The sequence below is a fragment of the Nothobranchius furzeri genome, chromosome 19 (genome assembly GCF_043380555.1).
Source record: "Nothobranchius furzeri strain GRZ-AD chromosome 19, NfurGRZ-RIMD1, whole genome shotgun sequence".
Taxonomy (NCBI): domain Eukaryota; kingdom Metazoa; phylum Chordata; class Actinopteri; order Cyprinodontiformes; family Nothobranchiidae; genus Nothobranchius; species Nothobranchius furzeri.
In genome coordinates, this window is record NC_091759.1 from 8,659,168 (window position 1) to 8,677,042 (window position 17,875).

A 17,875-nucleotide genomic window follows, 5' to 3' on the forward strand; every position below is an offset into this window, starting at 1 on the left:
TGGTCCAAGCTCTTTGACATTAAGTTTTTCCACCATAGTTCTCCTCTCGAACTGATGCTGGAGAAGAGACCGGACTGAATTCAGTGGCTGCTGAGATCCGGTATCCATGTTGTAGGCGCACTGTCTACGTCTGCGTCACGACCGTCAAAACGTGCTGGAGTCGAGACTCCGAGTTCTACCGAACACCAACGAAAGCCTTGGCGGTAGCTCTATCGCCCATCATGCTTCTGAAACGTTCTGAAACAACGTCGACGCTGATTGGATACAATCCCATTCCTACCCTTTGATTTTCTTGTCAGCAATTGGACAACTGGTCCCGTCCTGTTTGGGCGATTGAAAAACAGCACACAGCCTCCACCGCTCGGCATAGACCGGCAGAGACCAATATAGATATATATACATATATGATTTATTTTTGTTACAAAACACACAATTAACTTAGAATATATGATTATTGTTAATTTTATTTATTTATTTTTTTAAATAAAAATTAAAAACACAGGGGAAACTGGGAGGGCGGCGCCCTATCGCCCTCTACTGGCCAGCCGCCACTGAACTCCATGCAGAAAAGCTGTAGCCGAGTTTCGAACCTGCAACCTTCTTGCTGCGAGGCAACTGTGCTAACAACTGCGCCACCGTGCAGCCCACGTTACTCATTATGTTCGGTAACAACTTGGTTATTTTAGCTGTTGTCTTCTGGCGTATTCTTTTTGTGTGGTTTGTAAGTGATGTTTGGATCAGGGTTGTTCAGAAAAATCCAGAAACTCTTTTTTTAATTTAACCTTTATTTATCCAGACGAGTCAACTGAGAACTCATTCTCATTTACGATGGTGATCTGGCCAAGAGGCAGCGGCAACAGACACATAGTTAGCTTTACATCAAAGAAAAACAAGACAAAAATAAGATAAAACAATTAGACATAAATGCAAAGGATTGTTCTTGGGATTTTGGGAATTTGTGGGATTTTGAGCAGCAGATCTTTGAACCACGTGTTTTTGTTGATGCATATTGCGTCACGTGTACCACAGCACAAACATCTACAGCAGCTAAAACACACGGACTTGTAAAGCAACAATTCTTTAAATTACACTTTAAAAAGTTACTGTGACTAGAATGAGTTTGGTGGTGTATTACGTCTGTAAAAGCATGTTCTGCAGGGTAAACTAACCTGAGGAGGCTGACGGCTCAACTCAAACAAGCTTTTCCTTTATAACGGGATTGATTTAAGCTTCCAGATGCAAACTTCGTGCTGCACGTTCTCGTCTAGGCTTTCATATCCTCTCAGATGCTGCCTCACACAGCTCGGCTAAATTCAGCTAAAATGAGCTAAATTAGGAAACTTAGCTTAAAGGAAGTAGGCCATAGCTACTTGCTCACAGTCCTGCACACATCAACTCACATCTATACCCTGGGGGGTCCTTATCTCCTCTGCTCCCTCTCGGTTTGCCTTCTCAGTGTTCGCTGCAGGTTCAGGCGAGTCTCTGGAGTGTCTTTAAGCTTTGCTGGTGACTGTGGTCAGCCTAAGTCAGTTCCATCCCCTCAGAAACGCAGAATATACCATTACTCATCTAAAAATCATGGCTTTGACTCATTTCTGCATACATGGAAAGCACACTTCAGTCATGCCTGGGTGTGCACCGTGTAAAGTGCCGTGCAGGGCTGCAGCACAGCCGTCCACCTCTGTTTGATTAGATTTATGACTATGGCAGTCCCCTCCCAATTTCTAAAGATTGCCTCTGAGCTAATCTTTCTCACCGGCCTCCCACTGGGGATAAAGGAGGATGTGGGAGGAGACCAGTCTAAAATTGGAGCAAATTCATATTTACTGCCATCACGAACATTTTCTGCTAATATGATTCATCAACTGTGTGTTCAGGGGGGCTTTGTCCCTAAATCTCAAGCTTCTATGATGTATTATTTTTTTGCTGCTACAGCCTCAGCGCACCACCTGACCCAGTTCCTTTTGAAATGTTTATCCATTCCTCTTGGAGACCCAGTCCGGTGCTGACCAGCCAATAACTGAGCTCGTCTTGTTTGTCTGCGGCTGAGGATTGTTGATTTTGGCCCCGCTGTTCATGCCATTTATCATCCTGGAGAATTCAGGTGGCCACCTGACAGCTGCTCACTATTGGCTGCCTGAAACAGGAAGTGGAATCAATGACTCGAGCAGGGTGACCTCATTGCAGCCTAATTAGCAGCAGACCTGTTTAATGAACAGCTGGATCAAGTGCACACGTCAGCGCTTCCATCTTTTTCCACTCCAGCTGTTGTTCTTTTGCAGATTTTCCCCACTTTGTAAATCTTTAGGTGTTTTCCTGTCCCTCTGTTTCCTCTCTCTTTTTTAATATCTGCTTGATATTGGCAGTTTCTCCACATTTTCCTTTCTCCCAGTCAGTCTTTTCATATTGGCTTTCTCTCAGATTTGATCTTCTATTTCACTGTCGTCCAAGTTTACTGAAGCTCTTGTCATTTCCTGCGGTGAACAGTCCCGCTCTTTCATTTCCCTCTCTCCTTATCCACTCACCCTGTTATTTTCTTATTACTTAGATTTTTTTCCCTCCTCCTTTTTTCCTGCCCTTTCCCTTTTGTCTCACCGAGCCAACCTGGAGAACTTCATTAGCTCATTCTTCTCTGTCAGGCAGGAAACCACATCCATCTTTCTGTAGAGGAGGCAGGGGTTATGACTCACACCGGCACATTCGCACATACATTTATACTGACTCACACGCACAATGCACCCCCCATCCATCTTTTCCAGCCGTACTCAGCACATTTTACTTTCCTCCTCCAAGCTGCCAGGATTTGCCCACTACCTTTAAAACTGGATATGCCATTGGCTTTGCTCTCAAATTATATAATAATAATCATAAAATAACTTGAGTCTGAGTTTTCTCTGTTGGCTGGTAGTTTGGTGTAATGTCCTGCACGTTTACCCTGTTGTTTTTTCAGTGCCCAGTTCTTCCTGGAAACTCGCATAAGTCGATGATTTCCAGATTTAAAGGCGTGGAACACTGTAAAACCATTTTAATGATTATTTCTGATTATAATTGGTCACCATGAGTTTTTCATGCAGGCCGAACAAGAAAATAGTCTCCTACGCCGATCTCCTGCATTATCTTCTGATGGAAAATAGATGATGAAACTCTAGGATTTGAAAAGCCTGACAGATCTGTGTCAAGCGGTCGCTTGGACTTATCCATCTAGGCTCGTGACGGGGAAAGCTGTTGTTGTAGCGTCCAAGAAGCCGCATTGAACGTCTCGGCTAGCAGAAGCTAACTGTTAGCATTAGCAACTCAACCACACGGCAGAAGCTCCTCCAGGCATGTGTTATGGAGATAAAACATACATGTAGCAGCGCAAAAAGAGTTAGTGGTAGAATCCTGTTGCTGTTATCCATTATGAAGCGAGACGTCTGTCAGGAAATAAGACTCCAAATCCTGCTGTCTGCTGCAGCAGACTTGTCCCTGCTGATCCAGGTGCTTCTGCGCCCCCCCCACACCAATACGACTTGCAAGGCATTCGTTCCTACCAGAGACCACTGCAAAGGTACTGACTAAATGAGTGTCACCTTTATAGCGTCACCTCTTTCCTCGTGTTCTTTTATTTGTTTTTTCTATTAATCTTTTCCACATTTTTGTTTGTCTTTTCACCTCCGTTCGTTTTAAGATCCAGACATCCTTTTTTCCGTCTCAGTTTGATCTCTTCTCGTGAACTGTTTTTCCTTTTAGTTTGGGTCGATGTCTGCTTGCATCAGATACACTCATCGTGCACCAGTTAGTCATTGCTTCCAATTACTTTAATCATTGTCTGTCTGGTAAAAGCAGATGTACGACCTCGGGCCAAACACTGAAGCCAAAAATAATACAGTGAAGAATTGTGTACAGTTGAAACCAGAACTAACCTCAAGTTCTTGCTTGAACAAAGCGTTTTTCCTCCTCACTACATTTTTGCTTTAATGCCCTCATTAGTAGTTTGAAGATTCTCCTGCCTAATCTGTGTTTACGATCTTGTCTGGTATGAAGATGTCTGTTTTTGTTATTGTTGTAGGTTCTTCTTTACAAAAAAAAAAGCCTAATATATGTAGGTTTGCAGTTTTAATGGCAAACAAATGTGATTTTATGGGGTAGGCTAACTGGATTGGATCCCCTTTTGCCATCAGAACTGCCTCAGATCTTCATAGAATGGATTGAACAAGGTATCTGAGACACTCCTCAGACAGCATCCCAAAGGTTCAGCGCTTGACTGAGATCTGGTGGCCATGGAGGCTGTTGGAGTCCAGTCAACTCATCGCCATGGTCAAGAAAGGAGTTGGAGCTGATCTGAGCTGTGTGACATGGTGTATTATCCTGCTGGAAGTAGCCATTAGAAGATGGGTCCATGTGGTCAAATATGTGTCAAATTGACATGGTCAACAACAATACTCTGGGACACAGTAGTGTTTAACCTCAGTGTCAGGTGGTATGAAGGGTTCCAAGTATCTCATGGTCTTGTTCATGAATGAGGGAAAAATGGCAGATTGGCGATGTGTTTACAGTGATGCGGGCGCTGTACTGGTCTGTTGAGGAGAAGAGAGAGCTGAGCTGAAAGGTGATAGGTTGATCTACGGTCCAACCCTCAGCTATGGTCACGAGCTTTGGGTAGAAGCTAGTCATCCAGGAGGGGCTCAGAGTAGACCCGCTGCTCCTCCACCTCCAAAGAAGCCAGTTGAGGTGACTCAGGTTAGGATGCCTCCTGGACGCCTCCCTGGTGAGGTCTTCTGTGCACATCCAACCAGGAGAAGACCTAAAGGAAGACCCAGGACATGCTGGAGGGACTGTTTCTCATCTGGCCAGGGAACGCCTTGGGTTTCCCCCGGAGGAGCCGGCCCAGAGCTGGAGAAAGGGAAGTCCGAGCCTCTGCTTAGCTGCCCTTGCAACCCAACCCCACAGGAAAATGGACGAATGGATGTGTTTGAATGATTGACTCAGAACAGAGCTATACAAATGCAGGTCATTTACCATTCACACCAGCAGCAGCAGCCTGAAGCGTTGATGCCTGTTGTGGTTCAGAGATGATTTTCTGTTGACCTCAGTTGGATTCAGTGTTTATTTGAGCTTCTGTTGCTGTTTATCATCTAAAACCAGGACATCTTCATCTACACAAATGCTGCTCCCTAGATATATTCTTTTACTTTAGAGATGTGAGTTAAAATCTCAGTTTTTCCTGACATACTCAGACCAACAGCCCCATTTCTTGTGTTGATGCTGGTTTTAAATTCATCAACTCCTCTCCACATCTGGAGGCCTGAGTGCATCGATATGATTACACCTGATTGGCTCTTGTGTTAAACAGCTAAACGGGTGTACCAAATAAAATGGCTATTGAGTGTATAGTGTCTACATGTGCTGGCATGTTTTATTGGTGTGATTAAACACTTAAATTTTTTACTTGACCTTGACAGATTATCAGGTAATATTCTACAACATAGATTATCTATACATGCTGATTTAATGAGGAGTGGTGTGTGTTCTTTAGAGAGTTATAGATCATTTAACTTGTGACTGCAGCAAACCTCAGCCCGCCCTGTTCTCGCTGCTCTGACCTCTAGGGGGCAGTATGATGTAGCAAAACAGGCACTAAGGAGCGCTGCCTTTCCCAAAGTCTTACACTTCAGCCTCCTGGACTTGTCAAGCAGGCAAGGTCAAACACACGGTGCATTTAAAAATGAATTAATCTTTCACACTGTCTCTTTCTCTCACTGTTTCCTGTCTCTCACACAGAGTTTGAAAGCTTACACAGAATCCCCATCTTCACTATTTCATGGAAACAAGTAGAGAGAGCAGATATACGTCTTACATGTAGCTTAGGATTCATTAGTGGAGAACATGCAAATCAGAGTTTTACATGCTCTTAGTGAGCGTGCAGCTTAAATCCCCTAAATGCATTTAACATGATGAGGAAAAAGTGATTACAAGCAGTTTATTCCAAGAACAGACTTGATTAAAAAACGTGATACTTTGACAGCATAGACATTACCTTATTGTTCATTTGAGTAAGAAATTCTCTTACAGCTGTCTTGCTTTCAGTAACTAATACAACCAGTCTTTTGTTTCTGTCCTTCTCAGCAACTGATACCCTTTGTGGAGGAGGACGGCTCCAAGCACGAGGACTGTTCAGCCGGGCAGAGCCAGCTCTCCAGCGAGGAGAGAAGAGAAATCCTGGAAGTCAACAAGGTATCGTGTTCTTTATTTAGTGGCAAGGCGTTGTTAACAGGGCGGGTTGGATTTCCAGCCAATAAAGCGAGGGGAAGAGGCACGCTTATGCACTTACAACAGCACTTTAAAAATAAAAAGTGAATCATTAAATCTCCTCCAGATAATTTGAAACACAGATTTGATGGTTTGAAGGCTGACTTGAATGTTTTTGGGATTAAACACCAACCTTACTTGGTTATGCTCTCATAATTGTTTGTGATTAAAGGAGATCTGCATGGAAGTGGGATTCCTTATTTTGTATGCTAAACATTTTAACTTTGCATTTAATTGCTGTTGAAGCCACCAAAAGCTGTACTTGTGTATCACGAAAGATGCTTTATTCAGATAAAAACGTAAGTTAGAATATTAGCTTTAAATTGGAACCAAGGAGTTCCTGATGGAACCCCAGATATGAAAATCTGACTAAAACGACCTTAAAGGCCAGCTTTATCGAATGCTCTCGTCTTATATTGCAGTCAGTTTGAAGGTTTTTGATTAAACAAACTAATACATCGTTGACCTTCAGTTGAGCCAGCTGACGTTGTTCCCAACAATGAAGCAGACGGAGCTTTATTCTTCTGTGGCAGCGATGACTTAGACCTCGCTACTTTTCAGCATCTCTAATTGTTTGTCTCAATCGACTGGCCACGTCTTTCCAATCTTCATACAGCTGCTAAAATTAGCCTCCTGGTTTCATGATCAATAATTAATCACTGGTGTTTTGGTCCATATTTATTTTAAACACTCATGATGTTAACGGGCTGCTCCTCATTAGAAACACAGAATGAAGAGATTTTTAGATTGGCATAATTCATCCAGCCACAGTGATAACTTTTAAAGGTGAAACTAAAAAAATGATGGATAGAAGTGTGGCAGAGACATGTGTTTAAGGCCTAGTCCACACGTAGTCGTAAAAAAAAAAAAAAAACGAATATCCGCCCCTCCAAAAACTTGCATCCACACCACCTCGTTTAAAAAAAAACTGTCCACACGTACCCAGATAAATACGTTGTTAAGGACATGCCAGACCTGTAGGCGGCAGTACTTCCCCGTTCTTAACCTCGCCCTTCGTCTGTGGTCTTCCGCAAGGAGCAGTAATTCCGCTTGCAAAAACAAACAAGCAAAAAGCGCTTGGACAATTGATAAAGCGAGCGCAGCTCTGAGGGCATCCATGCTGTCGGCTAGTGTAAACACAGGTCGCACACGTGATGTCAGCATTTTTTTGTCGCGGAAAGTGACGTTGCGGACCTTAAAACTCCGGTTTTGTTCGTCCACACGCAGACACCCAAAACGGAGAAAACGCAGATCTTCACTTTGGCCGGAGTTTTTAAAAAGATCCGTTTTCGTGTGAAAAAACTCCGTTTCCGTGTGGATGACAGGCCAAAACGTAGAAAAATATCTACGTTTTGGCAGCTCCCCGGCTACGTGTGGACAGGGTCTAAGACTACAAGCAGACCGGAGAAAGCACAATGTTGAACATAAAAATGCATAGTAATGCGTATTTTAAGCCGGGTTGGATTCTGTTAAGCTCGCTTTAGTTGATAAAGGAGTTCTGTCATGACTTCTTGAGTTGGCTCAGCTGACGCATTGTCTATGTATTACATTACAATGGTTAAGAAATGTGTGGGTGTGTGGTGAGTCTGGGGTGTGGATGAGAATGTCGTGTTGGGATAAAGTGGGATCACATAGTGTGTATGTGTTTAAAGGTCCAAAACATGTTAAAAGCAGTTGTTATAGTAACCCCCCCAAATATTTTATAAGGATGAGTAACGAGGATGTAAGGATTCTGAAGGGTGGACTTAAAATGGCACATCTGAATATTTGTAGTTTAAGAAACAAGGTACAAGAAGTATCCGAGATTATAAAGGACTATAATTTACAGGTATTAGTGTTATCAGAAACACATCTGGATATTTCAATCAACAGTACTGTATTAAACGTCGAGGGATATAACATTTATAGACAAGATAGGAATTTAAAAGGTGGAGGAGTAGCGTGTTATGTTCAAAGTGAAATACCAGTAAACATTCGTAGTGATCTGAATGTACTAGGAGTGGAAGTGATCTGGTTAGAGCTGCAGTTGCCACATTTGAAAACTATTCTTCTAGGTGGTTGTTATAGACCACCAAATGCATCTGTAATGCATTTAGACTCAATATGTGAAATGTTGGATAGAGTATGTGAAAGAGTATATGATATTTACTTCTTAGGAGATTTCAACATTGATTGGCATTCTACAAATTGTGCTTTAAGGAATAAATTGTACTCAGCGGCTCTTGCGTGCAATTTGACACAGATGGTCTCACAACATACAAGAGTAAATGTAAAAGCTGATGGTTCTCAATCAGCAACTTTAATTGATTTATTATTTACAAATATGAGTCAGGTGTGTTCGAACGCAGTTTCAATGCCGGCAGGCTGCAGTGATCATAATTTAATTGTAATTAGAAAGATAACAAAAGTACCTAAATCAGGCCAAATATTTATAGTGAAGAGGACCTTTCGAAAATTTGAAGAAAATGACTTTTTAGAGGATGTGAAAAATGTGGATTGGAAAAGAGTAAACCAGGAGCGTGACCCAAATAGTGTTGTGGAGGTTTTCAGTGAGTTAATAGGAAAGCTTTTAGATAAACATGCTCCTATAAGGAAGCTAGCTGTAAGAAGTAACTCGACCCCCTGGCTAGACCAAGAGTTGAAAGAGTTTATGAGTCAAAGAAACACAATTAAAGAGAATGCAATTAGATATGATGATGTGGCGTTATGGAAAATATATCGCAGATTGATAAATTATGTTACCAAACTAAATGAAAGTAAGAAGAGAATCTATTATCAAAATAAAATTAAAGAGGCAAAAATGGATAATGCATGTATATGGGGTACATTAAATTAACTATTGGGAAAGAAGGCCACAACAATTCCACTTTTTTTGGAACTCTATGGGGTCTTTATTACAAAACCAAAACATATCGCCACACATTTATGCAAATTCTTTAAGGACAAAATTCAAACCTGGAAATCTTCCATGAATCAAAAACAAGATAATGACTTTTCATGTATGATAAAAAAGATGATGGGGAGTAAAGGATGTACATTTAAATTTGAAAAAATTACTGATCAGACTGTTAAGAAGATTTTGCTAACTAGTAAAGATACACAATCAGGCATTGATAATACTGAAGTTAGCAGCAGACTTTGTTTCCCTACTCTCATATATAATTAATTTAAGTTTGGAGCTAAGTGTATTTCCTTCACAATGGAAAAAGGCAAATATTATTCCGCTGATTAAAAACAATAAAGAGCCATTTTCAGGTCAAAATAGTAGACCAATCAGTCTATTACCTGCCTTGAGTAAAATCATGGAGAGGGTAGTTTATGAACAAATTCAGAGTTATTTCTTGGTGAATGGGTTAAATACAATATATCAACATGCATATAAAAGGGAGCACTCTACCCCCACAGCATTAACTCAGATAACAGATGATTGGTTGCAAGAAATTGACAATAAAAACCTTGTTAGAAATGTGCTGCTTGATTTAAGGGCAGCTTTTGATGTTTTAGACCATAACATGCTTTTTAAAAAGTTGAGGTGTTATGGATTGGAACCTTCTTCAGTAAAATTGATTGACAGATATCTCTGTGATCGAGAGTATACAGTTTATTTTAATGGCAGCTGCTCTGAGACTGAAAGGATGTGTTGTGGAGTGCCCCAAGGTAGTTGTTTAGGACCTTTGTTGTTTTCCATTTTTATGAATGACTTGCCTATGGTGTTGGATCCTGCCACAATGGCAATTTATGCAAACGATATTACATTATACGCACCAGCGAAAACAATATTACAACTTAATACTGTTCTAAATAACAAACTAGAATATGTTAATAGATGGATCACAGCAAACAATTTGATATTAAACACAAATAAGACTAAATGTATGGTCATAGGATCTAGACACTTTTTAAAATCGAATCCACTCTTAAGCTTGACCTTAGATGGTACTATTATTGAACAGGTTGATGAGTTTGAGTTATTGGGTGTTATTGTTGATAATAAACTATCCTGGGTGAATCAGATTAACTACCTGTTGAAAAAAATGGGAAGAAGTATGGACCTTTATCAGACGTTGTTGGAAATTCATTCCATTTCACTTAAGAAACTAGTTCGGTCACTGGTGCTTTCACACTTAGATTATGCCTCTGTGGTTTGGCCCAACACCAGTGAAAATTGTCTAGACAAGTTAAAAATTGCACAAAACAAGGCAGCGCGCATGGTATTGGGGAGTCCGTACAGAACCAGTGTAAATCTGTTACACAATAAGTTGTCCTGGCTAAAAGAAAGAGAGAGATTTGAGTTTTCATCAACAATGTTTATTAGAAATATCATTACGACAAAAACTCTAAATGTAATTTATTCCACCTTGTCTTTTTTCGCAGATAAACATGATTATTCCACAAGACAAAGTATGCATGGACGGTGTGTGTTACCTACGTGCTGAACAAATCAAATGCAGAAAACTGTGGTCTATTGTGCTGTGGTGCTATGGAATGCACTACCAGGATTTCTGTTGAGGGAAATTGATAAAAATGTTTTCAGAAAAAACTCCAAATATTTTTATTTTCCCAAAGATAATGTCAAGCTAAACATCTTCTGAAGTGAGCTGTATTTTAAATTTTAAGAATATATTTTTTTATGTTTGGGGGTTTTGAGAATTAAACTGTGATTTTACTACACTGCAATATTATGTTGAAATTAGTTGTGTGTGTGTGTGTGTGTGTGTGTGTATGGTCATGTATGAATGATGTGCACAATATGTGTGTATGTGTATATATATATATATATATATATATATATATATATATATATATATATATATATATATATATTGTAATGACTGTACTATGAGATGAGACCCCAAGAAGAATAGCGGCTGTATGTCAGCAGCTAATGGGGATCTTAATAAACAAACAAACAAACTAACAAATCACATTAAATTTGTTATAAGTGTGAAATAGGGTCGGGTCTTGTATATCACATAAGACGTGCAAATTCTCTTTATGCGATTAAATCTCAAAGTGTCTGAATTGTGTCTCCACGGACTTGGAGACTTGTCCCAGACATCTGCAAGGACTAATTAGAGCAAAAATAATCTGCCTTACAAATCTCGCATGAGGAAATGGAGAACTCTGGTAAATATTGTTGGCAGTTTTTCACCAACAGTCGAAACTCAGACATATTAGCTTAAAGGTTTAGAAAGAGTACATGAGAACAGCAACATTTAAAAACACTTTTTCTGCATCTCTAACATGATTCAAAATGACATCAGTCTAAAAGTCTGTCAGTTTTGGTGTACCAAACAAAGACGTTGGGTGGTTGGTTGGTTTTGCATCCAAGAAAAAAATCTACAGATACATGAAAATAATTCCTTTAAAGATCTCATTCACAAAGAAACCGCGTAGTAATTTGTAAGACATTACCATAGCACAGAATCTGCTCTAATTTGTGTGCTAAATTATATTTATTGTTGCGTCTGTTTCTGGTTCTCATGTGCTGCTGCTGTTACTAGATTTGTCTGCAGCTTTTGATATTGCTGACCACCTCACCGTTGGATTGACTAGAATCATGGGTTGGTCCTACGGGCACTGCTCTGGATTGGCAAATAGGTAATTCAGTGTGCAGATTAATGATTGTGCCTCACCCTCACTCCTACATGATAGGGGGTGCCTCAAGGTTCTGTCCTGGGGTCCCTTCTATTTTCCATCTATTTTCTCCCTTTGGGAAAGATTTTTGAGAGGTATGGTATCAGTTATCATATCTACGCTGACGATTGCCAGATCTATCTGGCGACAAATGGACCAAACACGGACTCACTAATTTCCAAGTGTCTCTCAGATGTGAAGGGATGGTTAGCAGCTAATTTCCTCAGACTAAATGAGTCCAAGGCCGGCTCAATTTTTTTTAACCAAGAAATTTATCTTACACTTCATCTGCTATAAATTCTCTGAACTTTGACCTCACACAGGGTGTGACCAACCTTGGGGTGAAATTGGATGTTGGGTTTTTGATGGTCCCTCAGATAACTGCGGTGGTGATATCATTTTTTTTCAGTTTCGTGTTACCCAATTGTGAAACAATCCCATCTGGAATCCGTTATACATGCCTTCATCACCTCTCGACTGGACTATGCTAATTCTCTTCTCATTGGCACTTCTGTTTCAGCCCTGAATTAGCTGCAGATAGTACAAAATGCTGCAGCAAGGTTCCTAACAAACACAAATAGACACAGTCATTTCACCCCGGTTCTGGAGTATCTACATTGGCTTCCGGCAACCTTTAGGGTGAGATTTAAAATTCTGCTCTTTGTGTTTATGGCTTTAAATGGGTTTGCCTTTTATTATTATATATCATTTTTTTGATGTATTGGCTGTTCTTATCTGTATTGTGATGTTATTTTATGATTGTTGTTTTGTGCAGCACTTTGGTCAGCTCTCGTGCCATTTTTGAAATGTGCAATAGAAATGAATGTGGTATGGTATGTGGTATGGTAATTATTATTTTTGGAAAATGATTGGTTTCTGTGTTTCAATGCGTACTGAATGTAAACATTTTCGTCAACCCCCATTGCCTGCTTTAGTTGCAGAAAGGAAACGGGAAAACGGTCAGATCAGACAATGCCAGTCCCTCCTTTATCACAGGGAGAATTAGCATTCATAGACTAACCAACCTTTACATTAGGATGATGGAAGGCCATGTCGATTTAGCAGTCAGGAGACAGAAGAAGCTAATAGGGATGAGCGAGTACACCACTATCTGTATCTGTATCTGTTCAACCAACTAAATTATCTGTATCTGTACTCGGAATGGGCGTGGCATAACCCGGAAGTGGGTGTGGTTTAGCCGGAAGTGGGTATGGTTTACATCAATATATTATTTTACGTCTGAAATTGATATGGATTGATCAGAAGTTGCTATGTGTATTGTTGATTTGAAAACTATTTACAGAGCAGCCTCAGAATTGAGATTAAATATTTTTGATCACAATAGTAAAGGAACTATTACAGAACAAGTGTTTCAATAAAAGCAGAACATTAATATTTGATTGCATGGATTAATACATCTGAACTCATGCAGTAGGAACTAGGAAATATGAAATGCTAGAACCAGACACAACTTTATATATATTTTTTTAATTTTAATTTTATTAAACAGATTTTTTTCGTAATGTTCTTAGCATTCTCCCACACAAAGTTAAACAAAACAATGTTGATTAAGGTGTGTGTGTGTGTGTGGGGGGGGGGGGGATAGAGAGAGGGAGAGAGAGGGAGTTAAAAAAAAATAAAAAACCCGACTGGAGCGGAGGTAGTGACACAGCACGTCAGCTCTGTCTTGTCAAATGCACCATGTAACTTACGAAATAAGTAACTTTAAATATTCAACCGAAAAAGAGGCGAGCTGAAGAAAACCTAGGGAAAACTGAAGAAACGTGAGCAACAGTGAAGCAATCACAGCGAGATCCATTACTGTCTGTCTGTCTCTGTGTGTGTGTGTGTGTGTGTGTGTGTGTGTGGATGAGCTGGACGGACTGTGCTCCCGGCCGGCTAGAGAGTTTTGTGTGTAGGGAGGGGCGGACTCTATGTGACTGGCCAATCACAGAGCGTGAAGACAGTCAGTTACCCAATGAGGATTTTCCTTCAGCACGATTACAGATATTTACGAGTTTTACTCGTTTCATGCTCGTATTTGTCAAAAATGCTTTATCTGTACCGGATACTCGTCTGAAACTAGAAGCTTACCAGTTCACTTCGGAAGAACAAATTTGGGGTTATTTGTAGAGATTAAAACATCAACGTTGCATTTTTTAACCCAAGAAATAGAGCGAATGGTGGCAGCAGAAGAGTTGGATTGCTGTTAGCTAATCAGAGGCAAGATGTCATGAATATTAATGAGTAGGATTAACCCCCCCTCCCATTCGTCTGACTAACTTCCTGAAATTGGAGCGCAAAAGAGTTTCTGTTAGGCAGAAAATGGCTCACGTGAATGAGAGCTTTAACACAATTGCATTATTAAAAAGACTCAGTAACAACAGCTGTGACAATTACACCAAGATATGTTTGCCCTTTTTCTTATTAAATATCCTGGTGGTCACCAGGAGTTGAAGTGCAGTATTTAGTTTGATTTGCTGGTGTTTTTGGTATCATTAGATTTGAAGATAGCCTGTTGGGCAGAAATCTGCTCATTCAGACTTCAGGAAAAAGAGATTTGATGCTGTCTCATCGTGTGTCTCTAGTCGTTAGATAATTATTAATGTGAATCTGTGTAATAAGATTTAGACACCAAAATGTTGTCTTTAGTGGACGTCAATCTGCCTGGCAGTTTATAATCTGCATTGCTGGCACTGTTCAGGGAACCCAGAGTTACGATAGCATTTAGATTGATCATATTTGTGTTTTGTTTGGGTAATTTGTTTAGAGATTCTAGATTTATTATATTTTTTTAAATAAACTCAGCTTTTAAGGTGACATGTCTTGCGTCTTCTAGTAAATATAGATAATGTAAAGATTCAACATCACATGCTTTAGATATATTTCAAAAGATGAACTGAGCCGAGCAAAATATTAATGAGCAGACAACCGATATGACAGGATTCTCTTTCCTAGTTTCTGTAAGGGAAGTGTTAACGTTTTGAGTAATTTCGTGTTCCAGCCATCAGACATAAAAGCTTTTTGGGATTTATTTACTGTCAGAAATGCTTTTTCTCAGCTCTGATAGAGAAGCTGTGTTGTAACACTCTGAAGTGCCGTACCGGGAGCTTTTCTTCAAACTGACATCTTGTGTCAGTCAAGTCTGAAATGTCATGGGAGTCGAAGGCTGCAGACAAAAACAGAAAAAGATGTTATGATGACTGACACGGCCTCTCGCATATCAACTCAAAAACCAAAGGACAGGGAAAGTAGCTGCGGAAAGAATTTTAACCTTTTTAACACTGAACTGTGGTGTTGTCGTATTGATTTAGAGGCATGTGAGGTTACCATGGTAACTGCAGGTGTATTGTATTAATTGATGACTGATTGATCTGTTCCTTTGTTCCGGCTGCGTGATTCTACTAATCGGTGGCTCCGGAGTGTTTCGCCAAACCGCCCGCAGCCTTTCTTGGGTCTCATCCTTACAGTCTGACAAAATCTTAAATGGCCTTTCATAGGAGGAGTTTTTCAGAAGTGCAGCAGCTGCTAATGCGTCCTGCGAGATCACAAAATCACAGGATAGTTGCAGTATCACTTGTTATTTTGCCAGTTCATGAGATAACTGTTACTCAATAAACTAGACTGATACTTGGTTCAGAACTTCTCCTTTGTTCCGCCATGACACCTTCGAACTCCCGCACAATGCTGCATGGTGGCGCAGTGGTTAGCACTGTTTCCTCGCAGCACGAAGGTCGCAGGTTCGAAACTCACCTGCGGCCTTTCTGCGTGGAGTTGCGTGTTCTTCCCATGCATGCGTGGGTTTCCTCCGGGTACTCCGGTTTCCCCCACAGATCACAACATGCCCTATAGGTTATAAATTGTAAGTCGATTTGGATAAAAGCGTCTGCTAAATAAATAAACATAAACATAAACAAAAAGGTCATTTCTCTGGAAGCAACCACACACTTTCAGAATAAAAGCATATATGCCAACAGGACATTTGTTTAACATATAAGCATTACTAACAATCTCACCCATCCTTTTAAAAGAAATTATATTTATCACTTACACCTATAAAGATGTGCTCTTTCAAAAACAAACAAAACAAACTGATTGTGATATGTGGGACCGGATAGGTTTAATACATTTTTTTATTCAACAGTCCATTGTCCCTCACTCAAAGTATTCAGTAGCTGAAAGCAGGATGGCCCCTTTTTTGTGAGACAGTCTGCAAGTTGAGCTTTGGCGCTGTGCCACAACACTTGCTCAACCTTTTGTGTTTCAATGAGCTCCCTTATGCTGCTCATTTCAAGGCGAAGTCTTTTTTCAGAGACAGACTTCGTTGACTTGAGTGCGTCGACAAGAAAATGGTTGTCTGTAAAACAGATTATGGGGACAGCATGTTTTAAGTCTCCAGTTGTCAACTCTGAAAACAGTGTAGACAGGAAAAGTGCATTATCAATTCCATCAGGCATTGCCAGTGTTTCGCCCGCTAGTGTGCTCCGTACAACTCTCTTAACTCTTCGTGACTGCCAGGAGAGTGGTGAAAACCTTCCATCCTTCACCATGAGGACAATTAGATGTCCTCCTTGTGTTCCTCCGTCGGGAAGATGTCCAAAAGAAGCATCATTGAACACAGCAATCTTGAGATCGCTGTCTCTGCCCAGTTGTCCAAAGTTCAAAGTTACACTCTTTGTCTTCAGCTTGCACACTACTCTGTTAGTTTCATGAATTGTGTTCACAGTTGCATCCTTCATGCTTGACGCCAGCATGCTTACATCAAACATTATATCTGGCCTGGTTTGTCTTGCCACCCAAAGAAGCTGACCCACTTTGCAGGGGTGGACCTTTAAAGCGCCCGAGCGCCAATGGCGCTAAATTTTCTCGTCAGGCGGTAAATACTTGACGACTCACCGCCCGGGTGGCGCCCAAGCCTTATTTGTCATTTACACACCGGCTTTCACCTGCATCATGGCCCCGCCCTGTAGGAAGCCGCCGTTTTCGTTTCGCACGCGTGAACCTGCGCGCCTCTAGCCACGTACTGCACTTGTACGATTCGTGCACGTACTGCACATTCTAGTTATAGTCACGTGAACTATAAGTTCACTATTAAAGACGAAGTGGAACCACGCTAGAAACACTCAAGCACGCAGGGAGATCGCGGATGGGATTTCTTGATGAAATCTCCGGCAAAACGCTTTAAAACTGGTGAGGAGAAGCGAGACAGTTCGACACGGTATGAAGCAGAGAAGCGTGTGCGTAGGTGGAATGATTCTTGGCAGTTTAAAGAAGACGGGAGGTGCAGAGAATGGCCGTGTTCGAGTTGAGCAGCGCATCGCCTGGAAAACAGACGAGAGAAGACGAAGCAGCGGGGGGAGTGGCTGAAAGCCGGCGTTTCGCCGGGGACACACCGGCAGCGGAAGCGCCCGAAGCGCCGAGAAGCGAATTGCTCACGAAATCCGGCCACAGTTCAGATCAGACGCGCCCTATTCGAGGCGCGCCTCGGCTCAGCTGTAGTTTTTCTTTTAACTACTTGTCCTCCATTTCCTCTGTGTGTGTGTGTGTGTGTGTGTGTGTGTGTGTGTGTGTGTGTGTGTGTGTGTGTGTGTGTGTGTGTGTGAGTGAGTGAGTGAGTGAGTGAGTGAGTGAGTGAGTGAGAGAACCTGTGGTGTGAACCAGTTGTTTCTGCCAGTTGAATCTCTTGGATTTTCCTGCGTGTAGCTCGGGGGTGATGATGGATGAAGATATCGCGTGAGCGTTCACACTTGTTCAATTTTCAATTTTAATTCTGGTGCCTGTTAGCAGCTGAAACACATCCTCACATGCTTGTGGATATCATATATTGTACAAGAAGACATGACTGTAATAATAAGTAAAAGTTATCAGCTGTAGCTTCAGTGTGCTCATAGGAAACGTGACAAAAGAAAACAAAACACATTTCTCTTTATGGCCTATATTGTCATCATCA

General features: G+C 41.0%; 1 protein-coding gene across 2 annotated transcripts in view; it reads left to right on the forward strand.

Annotated features, from left to right (window-relative positions):
- The window catches only part of med30 (mediator complex subunit 30), a 101,220-nt gene that overhangs the window by 23,427 nt on the left and 59,918 nt on the right, over nt 1-17,875 (forward strand). For both annotated transcript variants that reach the window (XM_070547606.1, XM_015973494.3), the window contains exon 4: nt 6,106-6,213. In XM_070547606.1, coding sequence (XP_070403707.1) covers nt 6,106-6,213 — 108 coding nt within the window. The remainder of the gene's footprint in view (nt 1-6,105; nt 6,214-17,875) is intronic.